Source organism: Hippichthys cyanospilos, chromosome 5 (assembly GCF_059441005.1).
Source record: "Hippichthys cyanospilos isolate Australia breed blue-spotted pipefish chromosome 5, RoL_Hcya_1.0, whole genome shotgun sequence".
NCBI classification, from domain to species: domain Eukaryota; kingdom Metazoa; phylum Chordata; class Actinopteri; order Syngnathiformes; family Syngnathidae; genus Hippichthys; species Hippichthys cyanospilos.
This window is the reverse complement of record NC_142373.1, coordinates 26,613,966-26,639,022: the sequence shown is the minus strand read 5'-3', so window position 1 is coordinate 26,639,022 and position 25,057 is coordinate 26,613,966. Positions and strand designations below refer to the sequence as shown.

Here is a 25,057-nt window from a genome sequence, read left to right as displayed (position 1 = left end):
TATAATATAATGTATATATAATATATATGTATACAATCAGAAAACATCATAAATAAGAAAATATCTCCTACAAGACAGGTGATTAGCTCTCAGCACGACCATCGACCAATGAGGGCAGCAGTTGTTATTAACTTCTGCCCCAACTCCTACAGGAAGCTACTGGCTTCACTCTAATTAGAATTCCGGGCGCTGCTAATATAACCACATCTCTCTGTGAAACTACAGCCAAAGGGATGGGAAGGGATAACAGAGCAGTTACTCTATAACGTTTAATAATTTAAGATTTAGGCAAATAATATGTGTACTACAGTAATATTTGTCTTATGTAAAGTATAAATATTTTTCATTTTTAAAAAATGCTGGTACCCACATACATATGCATATGTAAGTGTTTGCTTATAAGGTGACTGATGCTGACAACAGCAACCTCTGTACTGCGCCCAGGTCTACATTGTAAATGCAAATTTTAAAGGGTCAAGATAGATAGTGACCTCTGATGTAGGTTGATTTACTATCAATCTTCCCAAACACTTCATGACTACACTACTCTTAAAATATAAGTGGACTATCCTTGTAAGTAAAACGTAAATAGTAAAGGCTTAGTTTTCTACATCAGTTTGTTTTTTCTTGATCAATTCAGGTCTGGCAGGTGTGCAACTTATGGGAACTCACTATGCAGAGAACCTTTTTTTATCCACCCTGTTCTTTAACCTCTGTAAAGTAGTTTGAGTGCGTCATCAGAAGCAGTCAAGTGTGATTATGAGGGATGAAAAGAAGCTATTCTACACTTGTGCAATCATGCTTGTTCATCTTTGATTTCTTTTTTTTAAAATCTGGCCTGTGCGCCTGAGTCATTTGTTCTTCTGCATCACTAGCTTTTCACTCTATCAAAGTCATGAATCAGTACAGACACACTCGTTTGGTGTGTAGGGTCATTGGATTGTTCACAAGTAAAAGCTTCAAGGTCATACAGTATGCCAAAGGCAAAAAAAAAATGTCATCTATTGCTCCCACATACATAGTTAATATATAACACGTTGTTCACGTAGGCATTTTTTGCTTTTACACTGACTTAAAAGCAAAAAATTAAGTAGAATATAAGAACTACACTGAGTCATTCCTTAAACTTACAAGCTTGACAGTTCAATTACCTGGATACATGTTTGTTTTGTTTTATTATGTTATCAGTCTCCAATTAACTCACAAATGAGTACAAAATCTTGACAGTCACAATATCAGTTCAATGAGAAGTGACATGATTGGAAGGTAGCATCCACCCTGTGTCAACAGGACTTGTCAGAAAATTTTTGCTGCCTTTGCTTTACTAGTCTACTTCCATCTCAGTGCACTGATTCACTTGCTTACAGCCACTCAGAATAAACCAGTGGTGGCCCGTCAAAGCCAGCATATTAGTTATATATGTGTGTGTGTATATATATATATATATATATATATAGTGGACCCCCGGGTTACATGTTGCGATGTGGAATCCTGAGTTTTTTCATCCCATCTTTAAGGTATTTTCCCTGCTTTGCGACTGCTTTGCAAAAAAAAACAACTGTCATGACCCTAGGAGGTTGACTGTATTTGTGTTGTTTTGTCTCCATCTGCAGACGTTTTTAGGTAATTGCACTTATTTTCTGTTGCCGTCAATGCCTCCATTCAATGCGTCACTCCAATGCTGGTCTGCTATTGGTCGGCGTCTCCTCACAGAGATGTTGGTCTGCTACTGGTCAGCCTCACTGAGTGGTAAAGCTTTGTTCTATCGTGAGTAGGTACAAAACCGTATTCATAGCGCATTTTACTGCTTAATTCAAACTTGAATGGGTTAGCCATGGGTCCCAAGACTGCTAGTGATGTTAAAGAAAGAAGTAAGAAGATGAATTATTTGGAAACGAAGCTGGAGATGATCAAGAAATATGAAGCTAGCCAAGCCTAGGTCACCCTTGCTGGGGGATATGGGCATAACAAGCGCCACTCCACGGTAAATAAACCCTTCTGACATTTTTTATTTATGATGTTTTCGGATTGTATACAGAAATATTATATATACGTAGCACTTAATATACTATTTTGGTACCAATTTTTAACGTGTATGTGTAAACAATTTTGATGTTTTTACCAGGAGTTCTAAACGCATTAGCTATCTGTCAGGACGCATAGTTTTTTAGTATTGCGAGTCTCTGGGACAGTTTTCAGAGGTAAAATGAACACTGTAGATGTAAATTATATAAACGTAGCACTACACTATTTTGTCACCAATTTTTAATATGTATACACAATTTGATGTTTTTATCTGGTGTTTTACAGGCATTAGCTAAGTACCGTAGGTTCATCTTGTCCACCATATGACGATTTTGCCTCATGATTCCAACCCCGGATTAATTTCATAAAGCGGGGGTCCACTGTGTATATAATTACTCTCCATACTCTGTTATGTTTGTGTAATTTTATATCTATTTGGTGTTTTACAGGCATTAGCTAATTACCATAGGTTCATCTTGCCCACCATATGACGATTTTGCCTCATGATCCCAACCCCGGATTAATTTCATAAAGCGGGGGTCCACTGTGTATATAATTACTCTCCATACTCTGTTATGTTTGTGTCATTTTATATCCATTTGGTTACGCTCATTCCAGTCTTTTAGTTTTAGTTTAGAGTATTTATCTAATCAGAGTTCAGCTAACTTGTGTCGCCAGGCTATATGAAATCTGCCCAAGGCCTTCACAGTCAACAGCTGCGAGACATTTGTGCGCTATAAGTGAACTAGCGCATAGAGTTAATAGATAGTTGCAATAACTTATCACGAGGCGGTGAAACTAAGGCCAGCTAGAAAGCCTCATGTTAAATGTGACATGTATGTGTTCTGTGATTGGATCCGCAGCATGGGAGGCAGCGTTATGCAGGTCAACCAAGCTTGGCTATTTGGCTGTGACAATCCTTGTGTCCTGTGTTTCTGTAGAGTAGTCATTCGCTACCTTTTTTTAAAGCAAATTTAAAGATACAATAGAAAAGGATTTATAGTTAGAATTGAAACGCACAGACAAACTGTAAAAGCAAGTCATTGAAGTTTTCTTGAGGTAAGAAAGAAGAATGGATTTTGTGGTGAATTAAGTGCTTTAGGAGACAGCCGTTTAGGTGAGTGCAAGTTTATTACTTTGTTTATATTTAGTGAGTTTTTATAATTTTATTTTGTTCATATTCAATTAATGATGCTTTTCTTATTTTAAACTGCGATTTGTAATTTAGCATACAATTTAGCATACAATCTTGGTGAATTATATAAAACTTTGTGGACAAATCATTTTAAATTCCCTTTTGGTAAAACTTTTGGAAACACCCAAGTGGGTACACTGTACATCTCTGCGCCAAGAGAAAGCCTGAGCATGAAGAGGTCAAGAAAAATAGTGGGGTATTGAAAAGAATGCTCAATTGTGTCCACCGTTTGTCTTGATGAGTGCAAGCCTTTTCTTTATTAATTGTTTCATTTCTAATATGTTTGTGTTATTTTATTTCATTCATACTCAATTAAGAGTAAAGAAATAAGACGATGTTTTTCTTATATTAAACTGCAATTTATAATTTTGACTTCATAAAATTTCATGGAGATTTATTTTAAATTATCATTAATTTTTTAAAGCTTTGACATCATCACAAGTTCAAATAGCTGATGCAGGTTTATTGACTTATAAAAGCTTCAGAAAATATCCTGTGAAACCTTTATAATGTTACTTGTACATTACAGATTTAGTTATGTTTTTAAAGTCGCTTACAATGCTTCATTAATGTTACACAAGTAAACTTAAGAATGGAGCTTCCTTTTAGCTACAACAACGTCAATAATTTCCTGTTAGTCTTCTTTTTCTGCTGCTTCTTCTCCTTGATAAGCAGACTGGGCATATTTTCTGCTTGAACTGCCCTCAATGGGCTCAACCCACGGGAGGCCACATCAGTCGCTCTTAATTCAATTCTTATGGAAGCAGGGTGACAAGGCAAAAAAATCGCGAACACCGCCTCATACAGGGCATATGAAATTATGCACTTGTGAGCGTGGAGGTCTGTGACCAATAGGCAGTTGAAATACTATATGTTCAACCTTTGTTACTGTTGCCAGGACTCATTGATGAGCCAATGAATGCAAGGAATGCTACACAGTCACAAATACTTTGCTATTACACAAAATGAAGTAGAACATTTTGTCACGAAATACAGAGAGCTGGGAGGTAGAGTGTTTCAAAAATGAAGATTTAATACTGAACCAAGGCAGGACCCATTGTACAAAACTGTGCAAAGCATCAAACAAAACTCGATAGTGAAACCAAACTCACGGGACAAAGACAGGGAGACAGCAACAGGGAGGCAGAGGAACTCATGGATAGAAATATACAAACGCAATAGACAATGACCCCACAACTGACTCAAAGAAACTGGGAAGTAAATACACGAAACAGCTGGACAGGAACAAAAGGCAGGGGAAGCTGATTGGAGCAGATACGCACAGACGACAGGTGGAACTTATCACACTAATAAAGACAGACATGAGGGAATCAAAACAGGAACATAGAACGAGAACCCAAACCAGAAATGAATAGAAACCGGTAAGTCAACACCTAACCAAAAAAACCTTACAAAACCAACAGAACGTGACACCAGGTCCACTGAATATTGCTTTTTTTGCCACGGAGGCGGTTCACGCGGCGCTTTAAGGCAAATAATTTTAGTCGACCGATTTTGAAGTCGACTTCTCAAACTTGGTCTACCCCCCCCCAGCCTTAATATATTTAATATCAAAATATGCATTTAATATACAGCAACTAACTTGTGGCCAAGTATCAAGTTGGCTAACAATACTGCATCCAAGTGAAAAGTGAGGAAAAGTCACAGATATCAAACATTTCCCTTGGGTATGGTGGTGACCAAAGTGTGACAAGGCCACTGGCCACAACACAGTTCCATCCCTGAATGTGTCATGTCGCATAACTCGATTTTTTTTTCTCTTCAATTGGCTAACCACTCCAACCTCATGCTCTTAAAAGTGAGTATTGCACACACATAATAAAAAACTACCATGAACTAAACTTTTGGTATACAATGGATACCGACAATGTAAAATGCATAAATATCGTTAGGTCTGAAACAGTGGATATGAACAGAACTTGACATCATTTACACTCAGCAACGGTATGAAAATGGTGTTTTCACAATATTAAACATCTGTGTACTTCATTTGCCGTTCTGAGATGTTTGCCATGGCAACCAAAATCTCTCGCATTTAGTATAAGGCAGGGTTCGGCAACCCGCGGCTCTCGAGCCGCATGCGGCTCTTTAGCGAGGTCCTAGTGGCTCCCTGGAGCTTTTTCAAAAATGTTTGAAAATGGAAAAAGATGAATGTTTGAATGTGGTTTCTGTAGGGGGACAAACATGACAAAAACATTCTTAACATTTTCAAATCCTGTAAAAATGTGTAAAATAAATATTACATTTCAACATTTCTGTCAACGAAGAATTACGTCATAGCCTGAGACACGCGTTTCTGTTAGCAGGGCGGGATGCTAGGCAAGTGGCCATTGTAAACAAACCGGCGGCCATGAGCCATGGATCCCAAAGGGGAAAAGAGAAAAATAACTGAGGAGAACAAACGATTCAACATTTCTTGGACCGAATCATTTGCATTCGTTGCCAATGCAGAAGGATTGCCTGAATGTTTGCTCTGTAGCGAGAAGTTGTCAAATAACAAAAATAGCAACGTGGAACGACATTTTCAGGGAAGGCGTTCTACATTTACAGCCGAGTACCCAGTTGGCAATGAGAGAAAAAGTGCGATTGCATTACTTCTGCAGAAATTAGAGGAGCACAAAAATATATTTAAGAAGTGGATTGCATCTCCAAACTCCACGACTGCTGCAAGTTTCGTTGCAACCCGGGAGATAATAAAACGTGGCTAACCGTTTACAGTTGGTGACTACATGGAGTCATTCATCAACATATCAGAACACCAATTTAAGGACTTCATCAACAAAACCGGGATAATACAAAAAAAAGAAAAAAAGACACGCCTCTCTCCGCCAAGACAGTGAAAGAAAGAACGATTAAAACGGCAGGCAACACCGATCAACAAATCAAGGACATTAATTCAGCGCCAGCATACTCAATTGCCAGTGATGTGATCGATATTGAACAGACTGCGCGTTTATGCAGGTATGTGGCTGATGTTTTATTTTTATAGATGCAGGCTACATTTTATTGCACTCTATTGCCCAGATAAGGGCCACCTTATGCACGTTCCATTTTGTTTTTTTCGAATCCTCATGAATAAAATCTTCTAAAATCCGCTTTATTTAATTTAATCAAAGCAATGAAACATAATTCATTAATATTGTAATTTAGTTAAACTTGAGGCGATATCGCACAACAGAGTAGTCATGTGGTGTGTCAGGATGCACTGCAGGAAAAATAAACGTTTAATCATGAAGCCTCATTATGTATTGGTCGTTAATAATTTTGATAGTAGGCAAATATAGCTATTATAGATACATACAGCACGTGTAGCCTTCATTACAAGGCTTTTATTTTTTTGCGGCTCCAGACATAGGCTATTTGTTTTTTGTTTTTTTTTGGTCCAATATGGCTCTTTCAACATTTTGGGTTGCCGACCCCTGGTATAAGGTGTCAAATTGAATATGAATAAAAACACATCATTAACAGTCTTTCATTGTCAAATGAGTGAAGCAAGTTACCTGGAGAGTGTAGTTCAAATTAGATGCAGACAAGAGTTTGATCAATTCAGCAGAGTGTTGGAAATGAACAGAAGCTGAAAAACAAAAACAAAAGAATTACCATTTATAACTAATTCTCGGTCAATGGAACTTACTATGTATTGCAGTGACTAGATTTTTTTTCAACTCACCACAAGGAAAAGTTATTTTATAACTAACATAATTACATGGAGGTTGACATGACTTAGATATGAGTAGAAAAATGGTTGAAACTATGCTAAGTAGTGATTGATGAGTGAAAATGTTTAAACATTTCATTTATGAAATAATAACCAGCAAGAAGTATTTTTAGGACTATACCCAGCTAAGGAAATAAGAAATGAAAATTATCTGAAATTCACACTTTAAATGATGAACTACTACTCAAAATCTCAGCATATAATAAAAATAAAAATAAATGGGCTAACTTGTACCAAATTTAAAAAGCAGCACCTAAGACCAAACTAAATGAATGTTTTGGGGAATGTTCTGTGTTGATAATTTGACATGGTGCTTACTTGCCAGATACCATGCGTCCTGTCTAAGCCACTGTATTTTCATCAAGCAGACAAAACTTTGAGAAAGCCGGACAATGCTTCAAAATAAAATGTAGTATAGTATCAAGTAATGTATGAAACAAATGGCCACAATGAACGCTTTCATTGTGAAGGTCCTCCCGGAAGCAAGGTTGTTCTTTTCTTTGGTTGTTTTTTTTTTTTTTTCTCATGTAATGTGATGTGGGCGACTAACAACAGCGAAGCGGGTCACCGTTCGACCGCGATCAAAACAATAGGCACCCATGCAGTAGGTAGATACTTTTTGCATTGTTGCTCTTCAATGAGAGAGCAACTCTTTATATGAAGCGAAAAATTCACATTTTGCCTGCAAATTGCAACGTTAAACCATTTATTTCCCCTCATAAAAAGACTGGGTCCCTTCTTTCTGCTTCTGGTGTTGTTGTTTTTTTTTTTTGTCACGAGTGTGGCAATAGAACAAGTTAAACAGGCTCTACTGTATTGTATGTAAATAATGACAAAGTCCATTTTTCATTCTCAATAATACACCCACCTTCAACTTTTAAAATGTATTAACATTGAATACTGGAACGTCCGCCTCACAGTTAAGAGGTCGTTGGTTTGCTTCAAGGTCTGACTTTGAAATGCGGAGTTTGCATGGTCTTCCTGGGTGCTCCGGCTTCCTCTCACATTCCCAAAACATGCATTGGATATTCCTAATTAATTCCTAATTCCTTAGTCCTTCGATGAGTTTGTAAGTGTGAATGGTTATCTGTCTTTGTGTGCCTCGCGATTGACTGGCAACCAGTTCAGTGTGTACCCCGCCCACTGCCTGAAGACAGCTGGGATAGGCTCCAGCATGCCCACCACCCTTGTGAGGAAACTCAGTTAAGATAATGTTGCATCAATGTATATGTGTTAACATTTATTTGGTTCAATGATATATTAAACCGCACCCATGACAAACCTCAATCAGTTTCTTCCGTTTTTGACGTGTAAACCAATGTATTCATATTTCATTGATGAGACAAATAAAGAAGCCGCTTAACTCCCAGTTTGGGGTACAGAAGCTCAATATGTAACGTAACTTATGGACAATCCCTTCTGAGACACAGCTGCTCCTGCAGCCTTACTCACCATCTGCTGTGCCATGGATTATAAGAAATTTCAAAGGACCTTGTCCTTTGATGTTATTGAGTAGATTTGAAACCTGAAAGAGAAAAGGAATAGTGTAGCTTGCTGATAGATGACAACAAAAAACAAACTTCAATTTCCATTCATGATATACAGTGAGATTTACAGTCTAGGAACAAACGAAGTAAAGAAATTAGGTATGTGAATTTTATAAAAATTAATCATTCCATAAAAATGAATCCTCTTACTTTTCATAGATTGCAGCTTTCATGCAGATATATATATATATATATATATATATATATATATATATATATATATATATATATATATATATATACACATAAAAGATACACCGTATTTTTCAGACTATAAGCCGGAACTCATGATTTGAACCCTTAAAGTCGAGTGCGGCTTATCTGCTGTTTTTTCCCACCGGTCAAGCAAATGTGTGTATCTGCTCAAGGAATAAGTTCATGCAATAACTATGAAATAGAACTGAGAAGATGTGAATCAATGGCTGTGCTCAAAAAGAGTTTCAAAATATATTATTAAAAATATTTTTTAAAAATTCCTAAATTGAATAAGTTAAAAGTTGGTGACGTAGAAATTTGATATAAAGTATACAGTATATATGATTGTATTTATAATATTATGATTGTATATATTATTTATGTGCATTTGTGTGCAATGTTCACTAAATTCATCTATCAATTAAACAATGGGAGACAGAATGCTATTAAAGAGAGGATGTTATAGTCCGGAAAATACGGTGTATACCGTATTTTCCAAACTATAAGCCGCACCGGTATATAAGCCGCAGCAGCTAAAATTGACCAAAAATAAAATAAAATAAATAAAAATCTTTTGCTACGGATAAGCCGCACTGGACTATAAGCCGCAGGTCATAACATCAGATATTTATGCAAAAAGATGGTATATGAAAGTTTTAATTTTATATATATTTTTTTAAATCATCTACAACTGCAACATTCTCTCTTTAACAGGATTCTGTCTCCCATTGTTTAATTGATAGATGAATTTAATTAACATTGCACACACTGCACCTAAATAATATATACAATCATAATATTATAATTACAATCATATATACTGTATACTGTATATCAAACACAAACTTTAATACAAGATCTTTATGCCGTCTTCACTCCGCGTCGGGTTTTTTAGCAGCTAGACGTCTGGATAACGACGTTTCAAATAACCAGACTGTCTTATCCTAGAAAAACTAAAAAAATAAAACCGCTAATAAGCTAATGATACATAGCACCTCTCGAGCTAACAAGCAAGTTGCACAACGAAAAAATACTCGTATTTCCAATGCCTCTAACGACAGTAACAAAACAGGTGAACAGCATCAATTTTGACAACTTGTGAACTTACGGATAATTCTCGCCCAAGGCAAAACAAAATAGGGTCAGCAATCCTCGAACATTAACCTGTCGTCTTTGCGTGCTTCCACATTCGATAACTCACGTCTACTGAGAAAAACAATATTTCAATGTAACCAGAAGAGGGTGCTCTAAGTCTATGTACAAATCTCAAACAAAAAAGGTGGTACTGCATTTCTGAAGGGCAGAATAATCTTAATAATTCAATGTAGACATTTTAAAAAAATATTTTTAATAATAAATTTCAAAACTCTTTTTGAGCACAGCCGTTAATTCACATCTTAGCAGTTCTATTTAATAGTTGTTCCATAAACTGACTCCTTGAGCAGATACACACATTTGCTTGACCAGTGGGGGAAAAAAAATGCATAAAAGCCGCACTGGACTATAAGCCTCAGGGCTCAAATCATGAGGAAAAATAGTCAGAAAAAAACGGTATATATATATATATATATATATATATATATATATATATATATATATATATATATATATATATATATATATATATATACACATATATATACATATACATATATATACATATATATGTGTGTGTGCAGGGAGTTCCAAAATGTTTGACCCCATTTCATAGGCCAATAATTTTGACAATTTTCATTGAAATGACCTCAAATTTTCACAGCATGTGTAGAAACATTTCATGTTTTTGCGTGTAACATTTGTACTTGTACTTTTTTTTGTAAATTTAACCAATAAAACATATGACCTTCAACATAAAGTGTATTTAGTTTTATTAAGATCTATCAAGTAGTTTCTGAGATATGGGTTAGGGACGGGAGCAATAAAAACACCAGATAAAATTAGATAGGCTTTGTATAAATTTGGGTTTTGCTTTTGTGTTTCAAGCATTGCTGAATGGCCCAACATCAGTCCATTTCCAAGAAAAACTACTCCAAAGTACAACCTTGTACTTGAGATCTTCTTTAGGTGGAAACCCAAAATATTTCTCAGTGAGAGCAGACCCTGTAAAAGAGATAGAAGAGAACACATATTTGGAATGTACTGTGAACAGGATTGTCATTGTTTATTTAACTTATGTTCCTTCAAGAATTCTTGACGTAGCGTCACTTAAAGCAACAATTTTGCATCGATTAATGAGAACTTTTTCTATGTGTTTAAATTACACAGCTGGGTGTGACTTTCAAGACAGTTAAATTGTAATATACTTTACAATGTCTATTGTCTAATACAATTAACTAATAGTATTGGTAAATATCATATTCTCTATAAACCCGTTCTATATCTAAGTTAAACATTTGTGTCCCTTTTTATCATGCAGAGCTCAAGTCTAACACAAAGCACAGTCTAACTGATGGGTTGATTTTTCTCTCTTTTGCTATTGCTATTTTCCTAGACTTTGCGTGTGGTATAATTGGCCGTAATTGTCATAGTAAGTCCTATATGAATAAAGGTTGTATTGCATTATAAAAGAGTGTTTGTGCCGTTGTGAGCCACGGCAGCATAGAACAAGCAATGCTGGCATTGGCCCTCATTCGTATTACAAATCAGGGTGTGTGAAGGACATAAGAATGTTGCGTTGTGACGATGTTTGATGTTGTGGGAGTAGAAATTGACTCGCTAATCTGTGCATGACCGACGTGCGTTCATACAGTAAAATTGCAGGATCTCCCCATGATGATGGGGTCATTGGTTGGCATGTGCAGTCAGAGGGTGTCCATTTGGTTGGTTGGTGATTAGTTGGTTGAACTTTGTTGATGTTGATGTTGATGGATTGGACAGCTTTGATCTATTCTATCTGTTTATTAGCATGAAGCTAACAGAGCTGAATATAATTAAAGAAATTACTATTTTGCCTTTTTCGACCACGTACCCCTGCTACGAGGAACTGGGCTTCTCGGTCTGAAGAGCTGTATCTTTCCCGGTCTGAAACCGGTCCACCAGGGTCTACCTGATTAGCTTCTATATTTGGGTCTTGCTGTTATTTTCACTACTGGGGCCATTGAATCTTTTTAAATAGTAGAAGGAGAGAAAATTGGTATGTGAATGCTATGATCTGAAACTGGCTTTTGGTGCTCATTCTGGCTCTCCTGAGTTTTTACCATGACAAGGACATCTAACGCTTATTTGCTTCAACTATGAGAAAAGCGGTTTTAAACTTCTTTTGGTAAATGAATTAGCAGCTGTGCCGTGGGACTTACCATAAAATTTCCAGTTTGTTATGGGAGCAACTGCTATACCACAGCTGAAAATTGAACTGTAGGAAAGTAATAGGATTGATGCAAGAAAGCCCCCATATGCCTATATGGGAGGAAAAAAAAACATTTTATATGGAGCAATAATATGGAGAAATAAATTAAATAACTACTGCAGTGAACCACCACCAATTGCAGCTTTAACATGAATAATGGATTTTGGTAAAAGAATAACAACACAGAGTGTACTCTATGAGAATTTAGACAACAGGTTCCAAAAACAGAATGTCAATGCCAAACTGCAAATATGCGGGGGTACACTGTCCACCAACGTGTGGATTACCTTTCCATAAACAGCAACTTTAGTCCCATCAATATATGGGAGCTTGATAAGGTGTCTGAGGAAATAGCAGCAAAGTTGGCTTTTCAAACCTACTATATAGTAAAGTTGTTTTAAAGGGACATTGTAAGATTTAGACTGTTTTTCATTGAACAGGAATAAGTAAAACGATTATAAATTTCAGAAACGTGCAAATAAATGTGTTCTTAACGACCAACAGTATGTTTTAAATATAATCGTAGGTCTAGTTATCATTTAATTATATTGCATGGGGGTGGCACTTCTCCGGAGACTGTCATGTTCGTTATAGCTACAAATAATGGTAAATGCAGCACCTCCTGCTGTCCGAAATCAAACTAATTGTCAAACCGTAACTGTCAAATCTTACACGGTGTCCCTTTAAGTTATGAAAAGAAATAAAATAATGCAATTATCAGAATTTGTTTGTTTTGTTAACCTTTTGTCATTCAGTTTGGCAATCAGCATCGGCAAACAGTATTTAAATACTAGTAATTATACATGTAATCCGTTCCATTTTAAATGTATTTCTCACGGCACATTTTTAGTGTCTTGACCACACAGCTGTTACATTCTTGTTTGCTTTTGCTGTATAGGGTATACTGTAGATTTATACTGTTTATGTTTTTATACTTCAGTATAGATTATGTAAATTCGGTGTGTCTTTTTGAAACTACAGTATTTATCTTTAGAATAAACAGCTAGGTTTTCTCAACTTAATGACAATGTTTTTCTTCAATATTACAATATACATAATGCAATACAAGCAGTGAGTGTTTCTGCATTTATGTGACTTAATCACTTGTTGGTTCAAGCTGACAAGCAATTACAATTACTATTTCTCATAAATTAATTATCTGATTGATTGTTTATTGAATTCCAACACCGAAAAGTAAGGATCACGTTGCAATCAAGCTCCACTTGCACCTGGAGCTAATTAATTAATTATAAAAGAAAACAATCAAACCTACTTTACAATTGCGATCTGGTCCGCAACATCAAGAGTGCCCAGTCGCTGGTGGACCTCATGCAGGACCCTCTCGCCCTGGAAGCTGCTTCCTCGGCCGTCCAGACGAGCCACAATGATGTTTTCTGAACTGACAAGCACTGAATCCCAACTGATACTGAAGGAGTCACTCACAGCCTGACTACCAAGGAAGCTGTCACTACAACAGCCAAAATTACATATCAATTGAAATGTTATCTTTCAACTCAAAGTTCTTCACATGTACTTAACATACAAAGGAATCAAAATTGTGTTTCTCACTATCCTCTCCGTTTTACATGTACAATAACAAAGTGCAGGTGTGCAAGACAAGACAATCCTAAAACTAGATTCTTAACAATAGTAACATGCGGTATGTTAGGGCTATTTTGCCTAGTGTTGCTAAACTAAAACTAAAAACGAAAACCAGGTATGGCAAGAGTATCCCAAGGCAAGACATAAGTAGCAGAGTATGACAACACAATCCAACAGGACGAGACAAAGCAAGACAACTCTGATTTTGGTTGTCCCAGCTGTGAGCATTTGAGGTAGTTGTTATACAGTGATCCCTCATACTTCGCTTTCTCAGATATCGCAGATATCGAGGTTTCAGTACTTCACCGTTTTTTCCAGGAAAAATTAAAAATATTTAAAAATAAAAAAAACATTTAAAAATGTGCAAAATGTAAAAAAAAAAAAAAAAAAAAGCAAAAAAGTACATTATCAGTAGGCTACTGTATTAATCAAATAACGAAGTAATATTAGTTAATAACTATGTTAAAAATCCTTCAAGCGTTATAGTTCGTGACAGTTTTTATCTTATTTTGAAATACATGCTTTTAATTTGTTGGGTCGCGTTGCATTTCTGTTTCCTGTTTTACGTTCTCTGAGAATCATTCGGCTCGTTACGGTGACGTAGTGAATGACAACGTAAGCTCATATTTATAGTTTATTATCATTTATGTTGATAACGCACGCTACTGCCTATGTTTAGTAAGCGATGAGTGTTTATTCTGTTTATGTGTTCGCTTGAGTAGAGGTTGCACTTTATAGTTAGTAGTTGTTAGTTGTTGCTAACCCGCTAATGTCGGGTAAAAATACAGTAAATTCATAGATTAAGTGTTTATATGTTAGTTTACTGACTTTAAGATTGTTGTTGATTTATTATTCAACAGATACTACATGATACACCATACATGAGCTAAAATAAATGTGAAGTTCAACGTGATGACTTGCATACTCTTTCACCGGATTCTTGGTCTAGTTCAGGCAGTTTCAGAGTGGGAAGGGGAGAGAGTTCAGCAGTCTCACGGCCTGGTGGATGAAGCTGTTCCTGAGTCTGGTGGTGCGGGAGGGGTGACTCCTTTACCTCTTATAAATAACATAATTTCCCAAATATAAGATGCACTTTTCCCCCAAAAACGAAGACCAAAAGTATGGCTGCGTCCTATAGGTAACTTAAAAATTATTTTTTTTTTATTTTTTTTTATTTGACACCATTTGAGGAAGATTGATCCGTCAGCCACAGAGGCTGAGTTTTGATGCACAGATGTGCATTTTTATAATCAGCCGTATTCTTACTTATATAATATTTTACTTATATACTTATACTTATATAATTACCGTGATGGGTCGAACTATAGGAGCGGGGCGTCAGTTGGCTGTTAGCATCAATTGCATGTTGCAGCTAACAGTAGCTTGTGTTAGCTGACGTTGTTATGGCATTATTATCAAAAAAAGAAGCGAGCAGAATGAACCAAGGTTCACAGGCTCCTCCGAGTCCATCATCGTTCACACACAGGAATATTATGAAAACTGAGAGGAAAAAGGTATGAATGTCTCTAGCTGATTCAATCATGAGTGCACCGGTTAGACAACACAGAAAGGTAATCTTTTTGATGCATTTATTAATTGCGCTCTTTTAGCATATACACACAATCATGAACTTGTTGGAACATGAATGCTGTACAACATCGGGTATTCATGGCAAAATGAACTCGAATCGCGTCACGAGGAAAAGGAAGACCAACTCCTTCGAGTGCATTCAACATTACACAGGCCTTAACTGACCGCTCACAATGTGGAAAATCTGATACACGCTTAACGCGTAAAAAACTTATACGGACAAGAATACAAGAAAATATGAAGCGTTTACTACAGATGAGATTTATTCTGTTTTGCTATCGTTTTGACATTGTTGCCAAAGCGTTGGTGCATCTCATACATGGTAACAGAAAATCCAGAATCTGACCCCAAAATCACCCCTCGGTCTTATACACAAGTGCATCTTATATTTGGGGAATTATAGTGATTCTGTTTTGGGCATTTTATTTTGATGAATCTTTAATAAAAGCAACACAGCATATACGTAAACAGATAATAAATAATGTACACTGTGGCACAGTGTGTGTGCTATATCCTACACTCCTCCCACATGTGCGAGAATGCTAATTTTGCTGAGGTGGTTTTTGTTTGTTTGTTTTTTTAGGAGTACAGTTTGTCAGCTGTTTTATTTTCCCCTTCTTCCCACCCTTTGGCCTTTTTTTCATTGAAGATATCAGGCATCACCCTCACTGCTCCTGTCTCCCTCCCACAGTCAGTTAATTTCTTTTTAAGTTTCAAGGATTGATAAAACTGTAAAATCAAATTTGCTCTGGAATGGCGATGTGCAAAGAAAAAAAATGAGGTTAATTTCATTACATTGCGTGTACAATGTTTCATTATTAAATACTTACAGAATAAGAAGAAGTGGATGCTTATATGCTTCATCAAAATCATTGGGGACTATTAACTCCATACGAAGCGCTAAAAAACAAGAAAACAGCAGTCATAATTTTACTCAGTTTATGTATGGTTAACCCAAAAAACTGCATGACTTAAAGTACCCCTCTCACATTTGCGAATTTGCAAATGTGCATTCTCCAACACTTTTAATGGTCTTTTAGGCAGATGTCTGGTGACGTTTGCAACTTTCAACAAACCCTGATGCAAACGCAACATCTGCTATCTTCACGGACACTCGCAAACGTTCTGCAACTTGTTTGTTGAGTGGAATAGGGGCTTTAAGGGGAGATTAGATCCTTGCATTTCTATCAATTTCAGTGTGCCTGCAGTCAAAACGCCATAGTAATAAATACATCAGTTTGATACTGAATCAACTGGGACAAAGTGCCGTTTATTGTTGCATTGCAAGCTGAACAAATCAAACCATGATCCAGATGGTTTCCCTGTAATGTCAAATAGTTATAGTGATGAGTTATCTGTTATTTGCCTGGAGAGAACCCACACGCTGGCTTGGGGAGAACATGTAAACTCCACACAGGAAGGCCAGAGCTGGCTGGATTTGAACTCGGGTGCCATAATGTGAGGCAGAAGTACTAACCACTGCGCCACTGAGCCGCCGGTGAAAAAATTTGCATAATGTAATGTAAAGTTTACCTGGGGGGGTGCTCATGCAGATCATGTGAACTGTTTTGCAAATGTTGACAATATTATTGTAATGAAATAACTTCACACACAATGTAAACGTGGGTGTGTAAATAAATGATCATACCAACATTGCTGATTTGTACAGTTCGTTTTACTCGTTTTGGTAATTTTCTGTTGACTACTGCCTGTTGTAATACTGTATTCCTCTCCAGAGTCATGTAGTCTGTTGGCGACAGCAGAAGACAAAGACATGAATGGTACAAATAAAGCATATTTTTTATTTCATTAAAAATTGTTCAACTAATATATTTTCAAACAATACTCTAGATGCCAAGTTGCACGGATTAAACTGTGATGCATTTACTTAAGTCTTTTTAACCAAATCTAGGCAAACTGTATTGTATGCATAGATTTGCGTTAGGTATGAGTTCACTGTTCTTCTCTGAATTCTTACCTTTCATTTTATTTATTCTGTGCAGGGTAGTTTGGGGTATTCCAGGCCCTGTGGAAATTTTAAAACGGGAAAATTGTGACTTTTGTAATTAGAAAAACTGCAGTAAGTCTTATTGAACTATATTGTGAAACCTTCAATTATTCCCCTTCAGCATTGCATTGTAAAACCGACCGCCTGTAAAAGTCAGCTAAAAATGTGTTGCTTTCATTAAATTTTAGTTCCAACAGTCAAGTACTCAAATGAGTAAATTATTATGACTTAGGTCTTTCAAAATGATATATAATGAAACAGGGGAGACAGAAGTGAACGCGCCAAGAGCCAGAGAGAGAGGACAGGACACAAGTAGGCATGGGATGTGTCAAAATTCATAGGCTGAATTTTCCGAAGTGTATATTTTCGGCCACGTGATGTCATTTTTGTCAATTTTGGTATGCCTCGTCCACGTGCGGTGTCTAAATTCACATGGCTTTAAACGCAGCCTTCAAATCTGGCCTTTTACCATTACAGATTGCTTTCATAGAATTGATTTTCTGAAATGTAGATCAGCAAGAATAATGCATTCAGATCACATATGAATAATACAAATTGACTTGTGCTCATTTATTTTTATTAACTAAGCCATGAAGTCCATAGTGCAAAGCAAACTTGAGTGTACCACTGCTCAACCATTTCAGATTTCCAACCTGACTTTGGCCTGAGCAGGGACTCATTTAGAATGTTGCTGAACCTCCAAGACTGACAACACGGATGAGGTGCAGAGATGGCGGCCCTGGCCTTTTCCTTCTGCTGTTGGTGCAGTTGATGGCTGCCTCTTTTCTCAGCTAGTCCTATTGCGCATAAATAAAATTGCATGCAAAAATGACTTGAAATAAATGCAAAAAATGATTAGATATTGTAATGTAATTGTGTGTTTTCTTTGTTGTTACTGTTATGTCGTCTTCTGTAAATGCTTTATTTCAGCTACGGCTTCCTTAAAAGCATGATAAAGAAACTGTAAAGTAACTATGAAAGAACTTTGTTTTTAATATATCATTTGAGTCTTCCAGTGGAATGATTGTTGCATGTGAAAACAGAATCTTGTTTTAAATATGATGATTGTCTGTGGTAACCAAAAAAGTTACCAAAAGCTTTATTTCCTATACATTTGAAGATTTGCATCACGATAAAAAAAGTTCTATTGTGAGTAAGAATAACATAAATTATAGCATCTTAAGTAAATAGAAATCAGCTCTCGTCTGTCCAGTGTTCTGTGTCACCAAAATGGATTTGACCTCCATGCATGGCTGCAGAGAACTTTGTTCCGGTGAAGCGGCTTTTGTTCTCACCCAGCAGTTTTATAAATAGAGCTGTCAGCTCTTTGCTCTATGTTATCAAACAGAAAAAGAAATAGAAACAGTTGTTTCCCAATGTGCCTTACAAGCGATGTTTCAGAATTCAAAACAAAAACCACTGCACTGTCAAGTCTATGCCTGGCATCGCTCCAGAAGCTGTCATGTATTAAACATCGTATTAAACAGGCCACAAAGAATACTTCCGATGTGTCCTTCGCTTATGACCCACATCCACGAAAATTCAATGAATATTCCAGGTAAGACCAGATTTGTGGGCTGCATTCAAAGGTGGCATGAATTTGGACAGCGGGCAGCTTTGTGTAGCATGTGAATTTGGACACATATCACTTCACTTCCTCCTTGGTTCCTTGTTGTATATGTTTTCCAACTGTTCGCTTATTGTAAATATATCTCTGTTAATTGCGTTAAAAAGAAACACCTGGAATTATAAAAAGAGGGAAATTTAACTGACAATATTTGTTGCAAAGGAAAATAAATATGTGAAGTACAGTGGGCCCCCGGGTTACGAACTTAATCCGTTCAGCGGCTACGCTCGTATCTCGAATTGCTCGTATAGCGGGCAATCCAAACCCATGTTAATTCGTGAATGCGTGCAACGCGCGCCGAAGCCTTAGGTAAAAACGACACACTGTATACATATATTAAAATTGAGTGACATAATCTGCTGTACACTTGCATTATATAATAAATACAATGGATAAATAGCTTTTACCTTTGAATCAACGAGACTTGAGCTGGGTGTAAGCAGAGGGGGGCAGAGTTCAACGCACAAAGTTAACAGAGCGATAGATATGCTATTGGTCTTACAGTGTTACAGTAACTCTTTCAGTCAGGGTGCAAATCACGCAGATACTAAAACATCATCCTCTTATTTCTTTCTTTACCGCTGCTAGTAATTTTAGAAGCTATGTCTAACAGATAAAGTTTGCAAAGTCTTCACAACATTCCGTTTTTCACTAATTTTCTCTCCTTCCTTCCATCCTGTCCCATCAAGCTAGATAAAGACGTTCGGCCAATAGCATATCGGCATTTCTGTGATTGACGTGTGACGCCGGCCAATAGCATCTCCGTGAGTGAGACCGGGTGACCTTAATCGACCAATAGCATATTCGCATCTCCGTGACTGACTGATAATTATTCGCACTTTTTTTTTAAACGGTTGGAATGTATTGACAATTAATTTAAAAAAAAACACACATTTAAACCAATGACAATTCTTTGTCCTGCAATCGGCACATTTGATTTCATGTCAGCTGTTTTTCCCTTTAGCTGTACAAACACTACACTTAAATGGTAATATATTTAGACACCGTGAGTGAGACAGTCAGTGTGACGTTGTAAGACCAATAGCGTTCACGTTACTGCCACAAGTATCTGCTGATGATTGATGATGTCGCTACTGTTGTTTTTATTGACGCAATTAAACGAGAACAATTCTACAAACTCAATGGCCGGCATGTCGAATTGCTCGTAAGGCGAGAGGTTTGTTGTAAGCGGAGGACAAAAATCTCCCTGATCCACGCTCGTAAAGCGAATTGTTCGTAAATCAGGGTGCTCGTAAGCCGGGGGCCGACTGTATGTGTTTCTGTTGTAAAACTTTGAAAGTTATGACCTATTTGATACTACTATATTTTGCACACTTGAGAAGACCATGATAGAAGTCTACAAAAAGGTTAACCCCCTGACACTTGTGCTAGCAGTTGACTAGCCAAGCTGTGTAATTTGGAGTGCGGTAGCCAGAAGACGTTTTGACACACAATTAAAAAAAAAGAAAAAAAAGACAGATTTGCATCGTGAAAAAGAAAGTAATATTGAAACATACCTCTACATTGTAGAAGAACATGCTGATAGTTTTTGCTGAGCACTGCATCATAATAAGTGCATTGTGACTTGAAGAGAGTGCAGGTGAGGCATTCTTTACAAAATGGCTCCACAGCTAAGACCCTTTTTAAAAAGAATAACATTACAGCAGGGGTGTATCAAAGGAAAGCAGAGCTCACCAACATGGCACCCCCAGCCACAAGGTAACCCCCAAGAACCCCATAATTAGCCTGTTCTAGAATTGGCTCAATAGGCGTGTCATTGTAATTTTCTAGGAATGCTGTATTAATGATCGTTGGAAACTGCACCCACTAGTACAGACATTATATACATGATTTGTTACATCTGAATTAGAATATAACACAATGAAACTTTTAAATATACAAACAAATAACTAACATACATACATACATACATACATACATACATACATACATACATACATACATATGGTACACAGCTCAAAAGCTCAAAGAAAGTCAGGGATACTTGATTTCAGAGTGAAATCTTTTTGAATACATGTCAGACAGTGCAATATTTGGGTACTTTTTGGTTTTTAACGAGAGTCTAATTCCGTTATCCTGAAATTTGAATTCGATTCATGTATTACTTAATAAACTCTAAGAATGTCAACTTCCAGTGCCTCTCTGTGTTTCTACGGCAACCTATTAAAGATACTCTATGACACGACTCAAATTTTAATGGCACGTCTAATATCCACCCACGACTTTGGTCCATCAGTGATTCATCCATCCATCAATTCATATTCTAGAGCTGCTTCTCCTCACAAAGGTCGCAGGCTTGCTGGTGTCTATCCCAGCTGACTTTGTTCAGTAGGAGGGGGAAACCCTGAACTGGTTACCAGCCAGTCGCACGGCACATGGAGACAAACAACCATTCAAGCACCCAATCACACCTAAAGACAATTAAGTGTGTTCAATATGCCGGCAATGCATGTTTTGGAATGTGGAAGTTAAAATTTTCACCATATTCTTTTCCTTTTGTGTCATAGCTATTTGCTTACGCTCATTCCAGTGCTGTAGTTTTAGTTTTGAGTTTTTTGCCAATTAGAATTCAGATAACTTGTGTCGTTAGACTGTATGAAAGCTGCCTCTGCCCAGAGGCCAGGGCACTCGCATCAACAGCTACGGGCTTCCGTGCATGCGCTAATGGAAATTTGAACAGGTCTATTTAGTTATTAGACAGCTTCAATAGCCAATCGAGTCATAAGTTGGCAAGCTAGAAGCCTCACGTTGAACGTGACGTGATTGGATGCTCACTGCAGGAAGGTGATGCTATATTGGTCAACCATGTTTAACGTTGGAAGTAGTTAAAAAAAGTTATTAAAAAAAAAAAAAAACATGTTGGTCAACCAACATTTGCCCTAAGTAGCATACAGCGAAGCCAGACCCATGGACATTTAGCAGGATACTCAAATCTACTTGTTTTTTTTTAACCCACAAGGGCTGAAAAAGAGCAAAACGGAAATTGGACAGACGTGACTTTCAGCATTGGCATCTATTTTGATAGAAAAGGATTTATTATTGGAAATGAAACAAGAGAAAAACTCTACAAGAAGATCATTGAAGTCTTTCTGAGGAAAGTAAGAAGAATGGATTTTATGCTGAAAGAAGTGTTTTGGTGAGTCGAGTATCTAATGTATTTATTTTTTCATTTTTAATATGTTTTCATAATTTTATTTCATTCATATCCTATTAGTGGTAAAGAAATAAAATGATGTTCTTATGCTAAAGTGTGATTTGTAATTTAGCTTACAATCGTGTAAAAGCTGTTTAAGTCTCGTTCTGTCTGGGTTTCTCCTGTTGTGGATTTATTTTATGGTGTTTGAAATGTTTCACTTTTGGCTTCATGTTGTGTTTTTACCTCACGTCTGTCTTTAGTGTAATGTCTGACTTTGGTTTTGGTTTTTATTTCTGTTGTTACATTTAATCCAGTGTTTTTTTGTGTTTCAACTAGCTTCTGTGAATAATCGATCTTTTTGTTGAGCTCATCTCTTTTGCATTTTGGATCCACCTTCCCACACCCGTCACCAACGTGCCATGCTGACATGACACTTGGTGGACTTCATAAAACTTTGTGGACAAATAATTTAAAATCATTATTAATTAATTTAACTTGTGCCAGCATCACATATAGTCAAAGGTTTTAATTGCTGATGCGGGTTTATTGATGTTTAACTGCTCCAGAATATAGCCTGTGTAGCCCAGTAATGTGTGTGTGCTTCTGAAGGGTCAAATCACTGATGGCCTGAGTGTTAAAACACATGGACCACCACTGCAAAAAAGCAAAGTGGAAATTTGAAATGATGGTAATTTTTCTGAGACATAAACAGTGTATTTGTGACAGCAACATTTATCGATGTGTGTCGTCATCTTTAGTGGACAGCAGAGCGGAGAAGGAGCACCAAGGTACATACAAAAAATTAAAATCAACTCAAACAAAAAATCTCTTAATACTGTTCCTGCCTGTAGAATGAATGTGTTAAGCACATGTATGTATTTCACTTCATGAAACTATGTGACCACACAACACACAATGAGGTCCCAGCTATGATTTGCAGTCAATGAAAGGTAAAAATGAGTCATGCAAGTTGTGCACAATGCAGGGTATTATTGATGTATTTTTTTCTCAACACTTTGTACTGTGTGGTAGCACAGTGGATAAATCTGCAACGTTCTTATGCTCATATACTGTAATAAGTAATAATTAGCCCTAATGCCAAACTTACTGTTCAGTGTGACAGTGTCTTATGCTCAAATGATCAAAAATCGGGTGACAGCTGACAATTACAACAAAGGATGAAAACAACCGCTCCACCAGGCTAAGTCCGTCATTTCTAATGGTCCGGCAGCAAAACGGGCTGACAAGTCAGTGACAGACCAACGGGCAGTTTATCAGTACAGAGTTTGTGTCCAGCTCTGTTCAGAATTTGAAAATATTGAGTTGTGCAGGTGTACGGACACATTGAACAATAGGACAGTCAAAAGATTAGAATAGGTCAAATTAAATGCAGGTGTAAATGTTATAGTGCATTAGGATCATTCTGAAAATTCCCCCAAATATGGGCCCTTCTTTAAGTAATATTTTATATATATATATATATATATATATATATATATATATATATATATATATATATATATATATATATATATATATATATACACACACACACACACACACACACACACACACAATTGTATCCTCTCATACTTTCTCTAGTCCAATCCAGATGGCATTTTTGCTCTCTTCAGTTGGAATCTTTTACCTGACCCATATACTTAAATGATTCTCCTAAAAATAGTTATGATTAGATAGATACCTGTATAATTGTTGTTGTGTTGTGCCAGTCTCTCGACTTAGAAAATAACTGAAAAAGAAAGTCCACAAGTCTTTAAGACTAACCAGAACATATTTCTCATACCATTAGATTAGACCATCGGTAAATATAACTCTCCTTACACATAATTAGTGCTGTCATCATATCCCAGAATTTGAGAGACCTCCCAGCTTCCTGAGGTCAAGGGAAGATGTTGGATGTCCTCTCCCTTGAAGAAGAAGCAAAAACAATTAATGGCAGAGCAAACATAACCCAAGGAAATACAAAAATCAAGACATAATCTTGATTATGATCTAAAGTCAACCAAATCAATGTAGTTATATATCCTGAAATTGATTCTTTAGTTCAGGGGGTTCTCAAACGTTTTGAGTCAGGGACCCTTTTTAGAAAGCAAAATTTCCCAAGGACTCCCATTGCAAATGTTTGTGGAAACAAAACAAATGAAAAGCATCACCATTTTAGAGACTAAATAATCGAGCCCTTTGATGATGACGTGGATTACATGGGTCTGACAAATGCCAAAGACATATTTTTCCTTTTCTTTTTTTTTTTTTTTAAAGTCCAGACATTTTCTGGACGGGTTGGGTTCTAAGAAGGGCTGGTACTGAATGAATAAGTTCAACTTCAGGCACTTAAGTTAGTAATTACCTAAAATTATTGATTAATAAATTAATTCAGTACCAGCTGTTTTTAGATGTGCCTTTAGCCAAAAACCTGAAAAAAATGGGGAGAAAAAGTATCTGGGATTCAAAGTCTGGGCTTGAAAAACATAAAAATATGTCTTTGGGATTGAACGAGTTAAGTAACAAGGTAACCAGGTATTTAAGCCTTTCACTGCCAATGACGGCTATAGATATCGATGATCCATTTTGACTGGCCTGGCAGTGAATGAGTTAATAACCCAAATTATTTAACAAATCCCCTGTTGTTAGTCCATAGACCCCCGGGGTCAACATATCCCACTTTGAGAACCACTGTTTGAGTCAGGCATGTCCAAACCCAGTCCTTGAGAGCCGCCTATCCGGCATGTTTTGGAGGTTTCTGTCCTCCTAACACACCTGATTCAAATGATCAGCTCATCAGCAAGCTCAGCGGAAGCCTTACAACAGTCCAAAGTCCGGCCCTGGGACCAAATGCGGCCCGTGGTCAATTTCCATCCGTCCCGCAGCCTCCGTCAAAAAATCAATAACGTCTGGCCCGCATGGAGAATCAACACATTGGATGAATACATTGCATGTGCTAAATGTTGCCATCTCTAGGCTCAATTAGGAACAGCAAATTAGTATATGAGTAATTGACTGTATGA

The 25,057-nt window shown here is 36.8% G+C and overlaps 1 protein-coding gene across 1 annotated transcript in view; it reads right to left on the bottom strand.

The window, feature by feature from the left end:
* Positions 1-25,057, bottom strand: part of LOC148424154 (inactive dipeptidyl peptidase 10-like) — a 69,047-nt gene that overhangs the window by 3,235 nt on the left and 40,755 nt on the right. Inside the window, exons 14-25 of the mRNA XM_088414453.1 lie at positions 23,874-23,959; positions 23,734-23,781; positions 20,392-20,513; positions 17,218-17,265; positions 16,888-16,986; positions 16,070-16,139; positions 13,321-13,515; positions 12,335-12,389; positions 11,998-12,097; positions 10,743-10,801; positions 8,412-8,484; positions 6,742-6,815 (exon numbers count right to left, since the gene is read on the bottom strand). Coding sequence (XP_088270579.1) covers positions 6,742-6,815; positions 8,412-8,484; positions 10,743-10,801; positions 11,998-12,097; positions 12,335-12,389; positions 13,321-13,515; positions 16,070-16,139; positions 16,888-16,986; positions 17,218-17,265; positions 20,392-20,513; positions 23,734-23,781; positions 23,874-23,959 — 1,029 coding nt within the window. The remainder of the gene's footprint in view (positions 1-6,741; positions 6,816-8,411; positions 8,485-10,742; positions 10,802-11,997; positions 12,098-12,334; positions 12,390-13,320; positions 13,516-16,069; positions 16,140-16,887; positions 16,987-17,217; positions 17,266-20,391; positions 20,514-23,733; positions 23,782-23,873; positions 23,960-25,057) is intronic.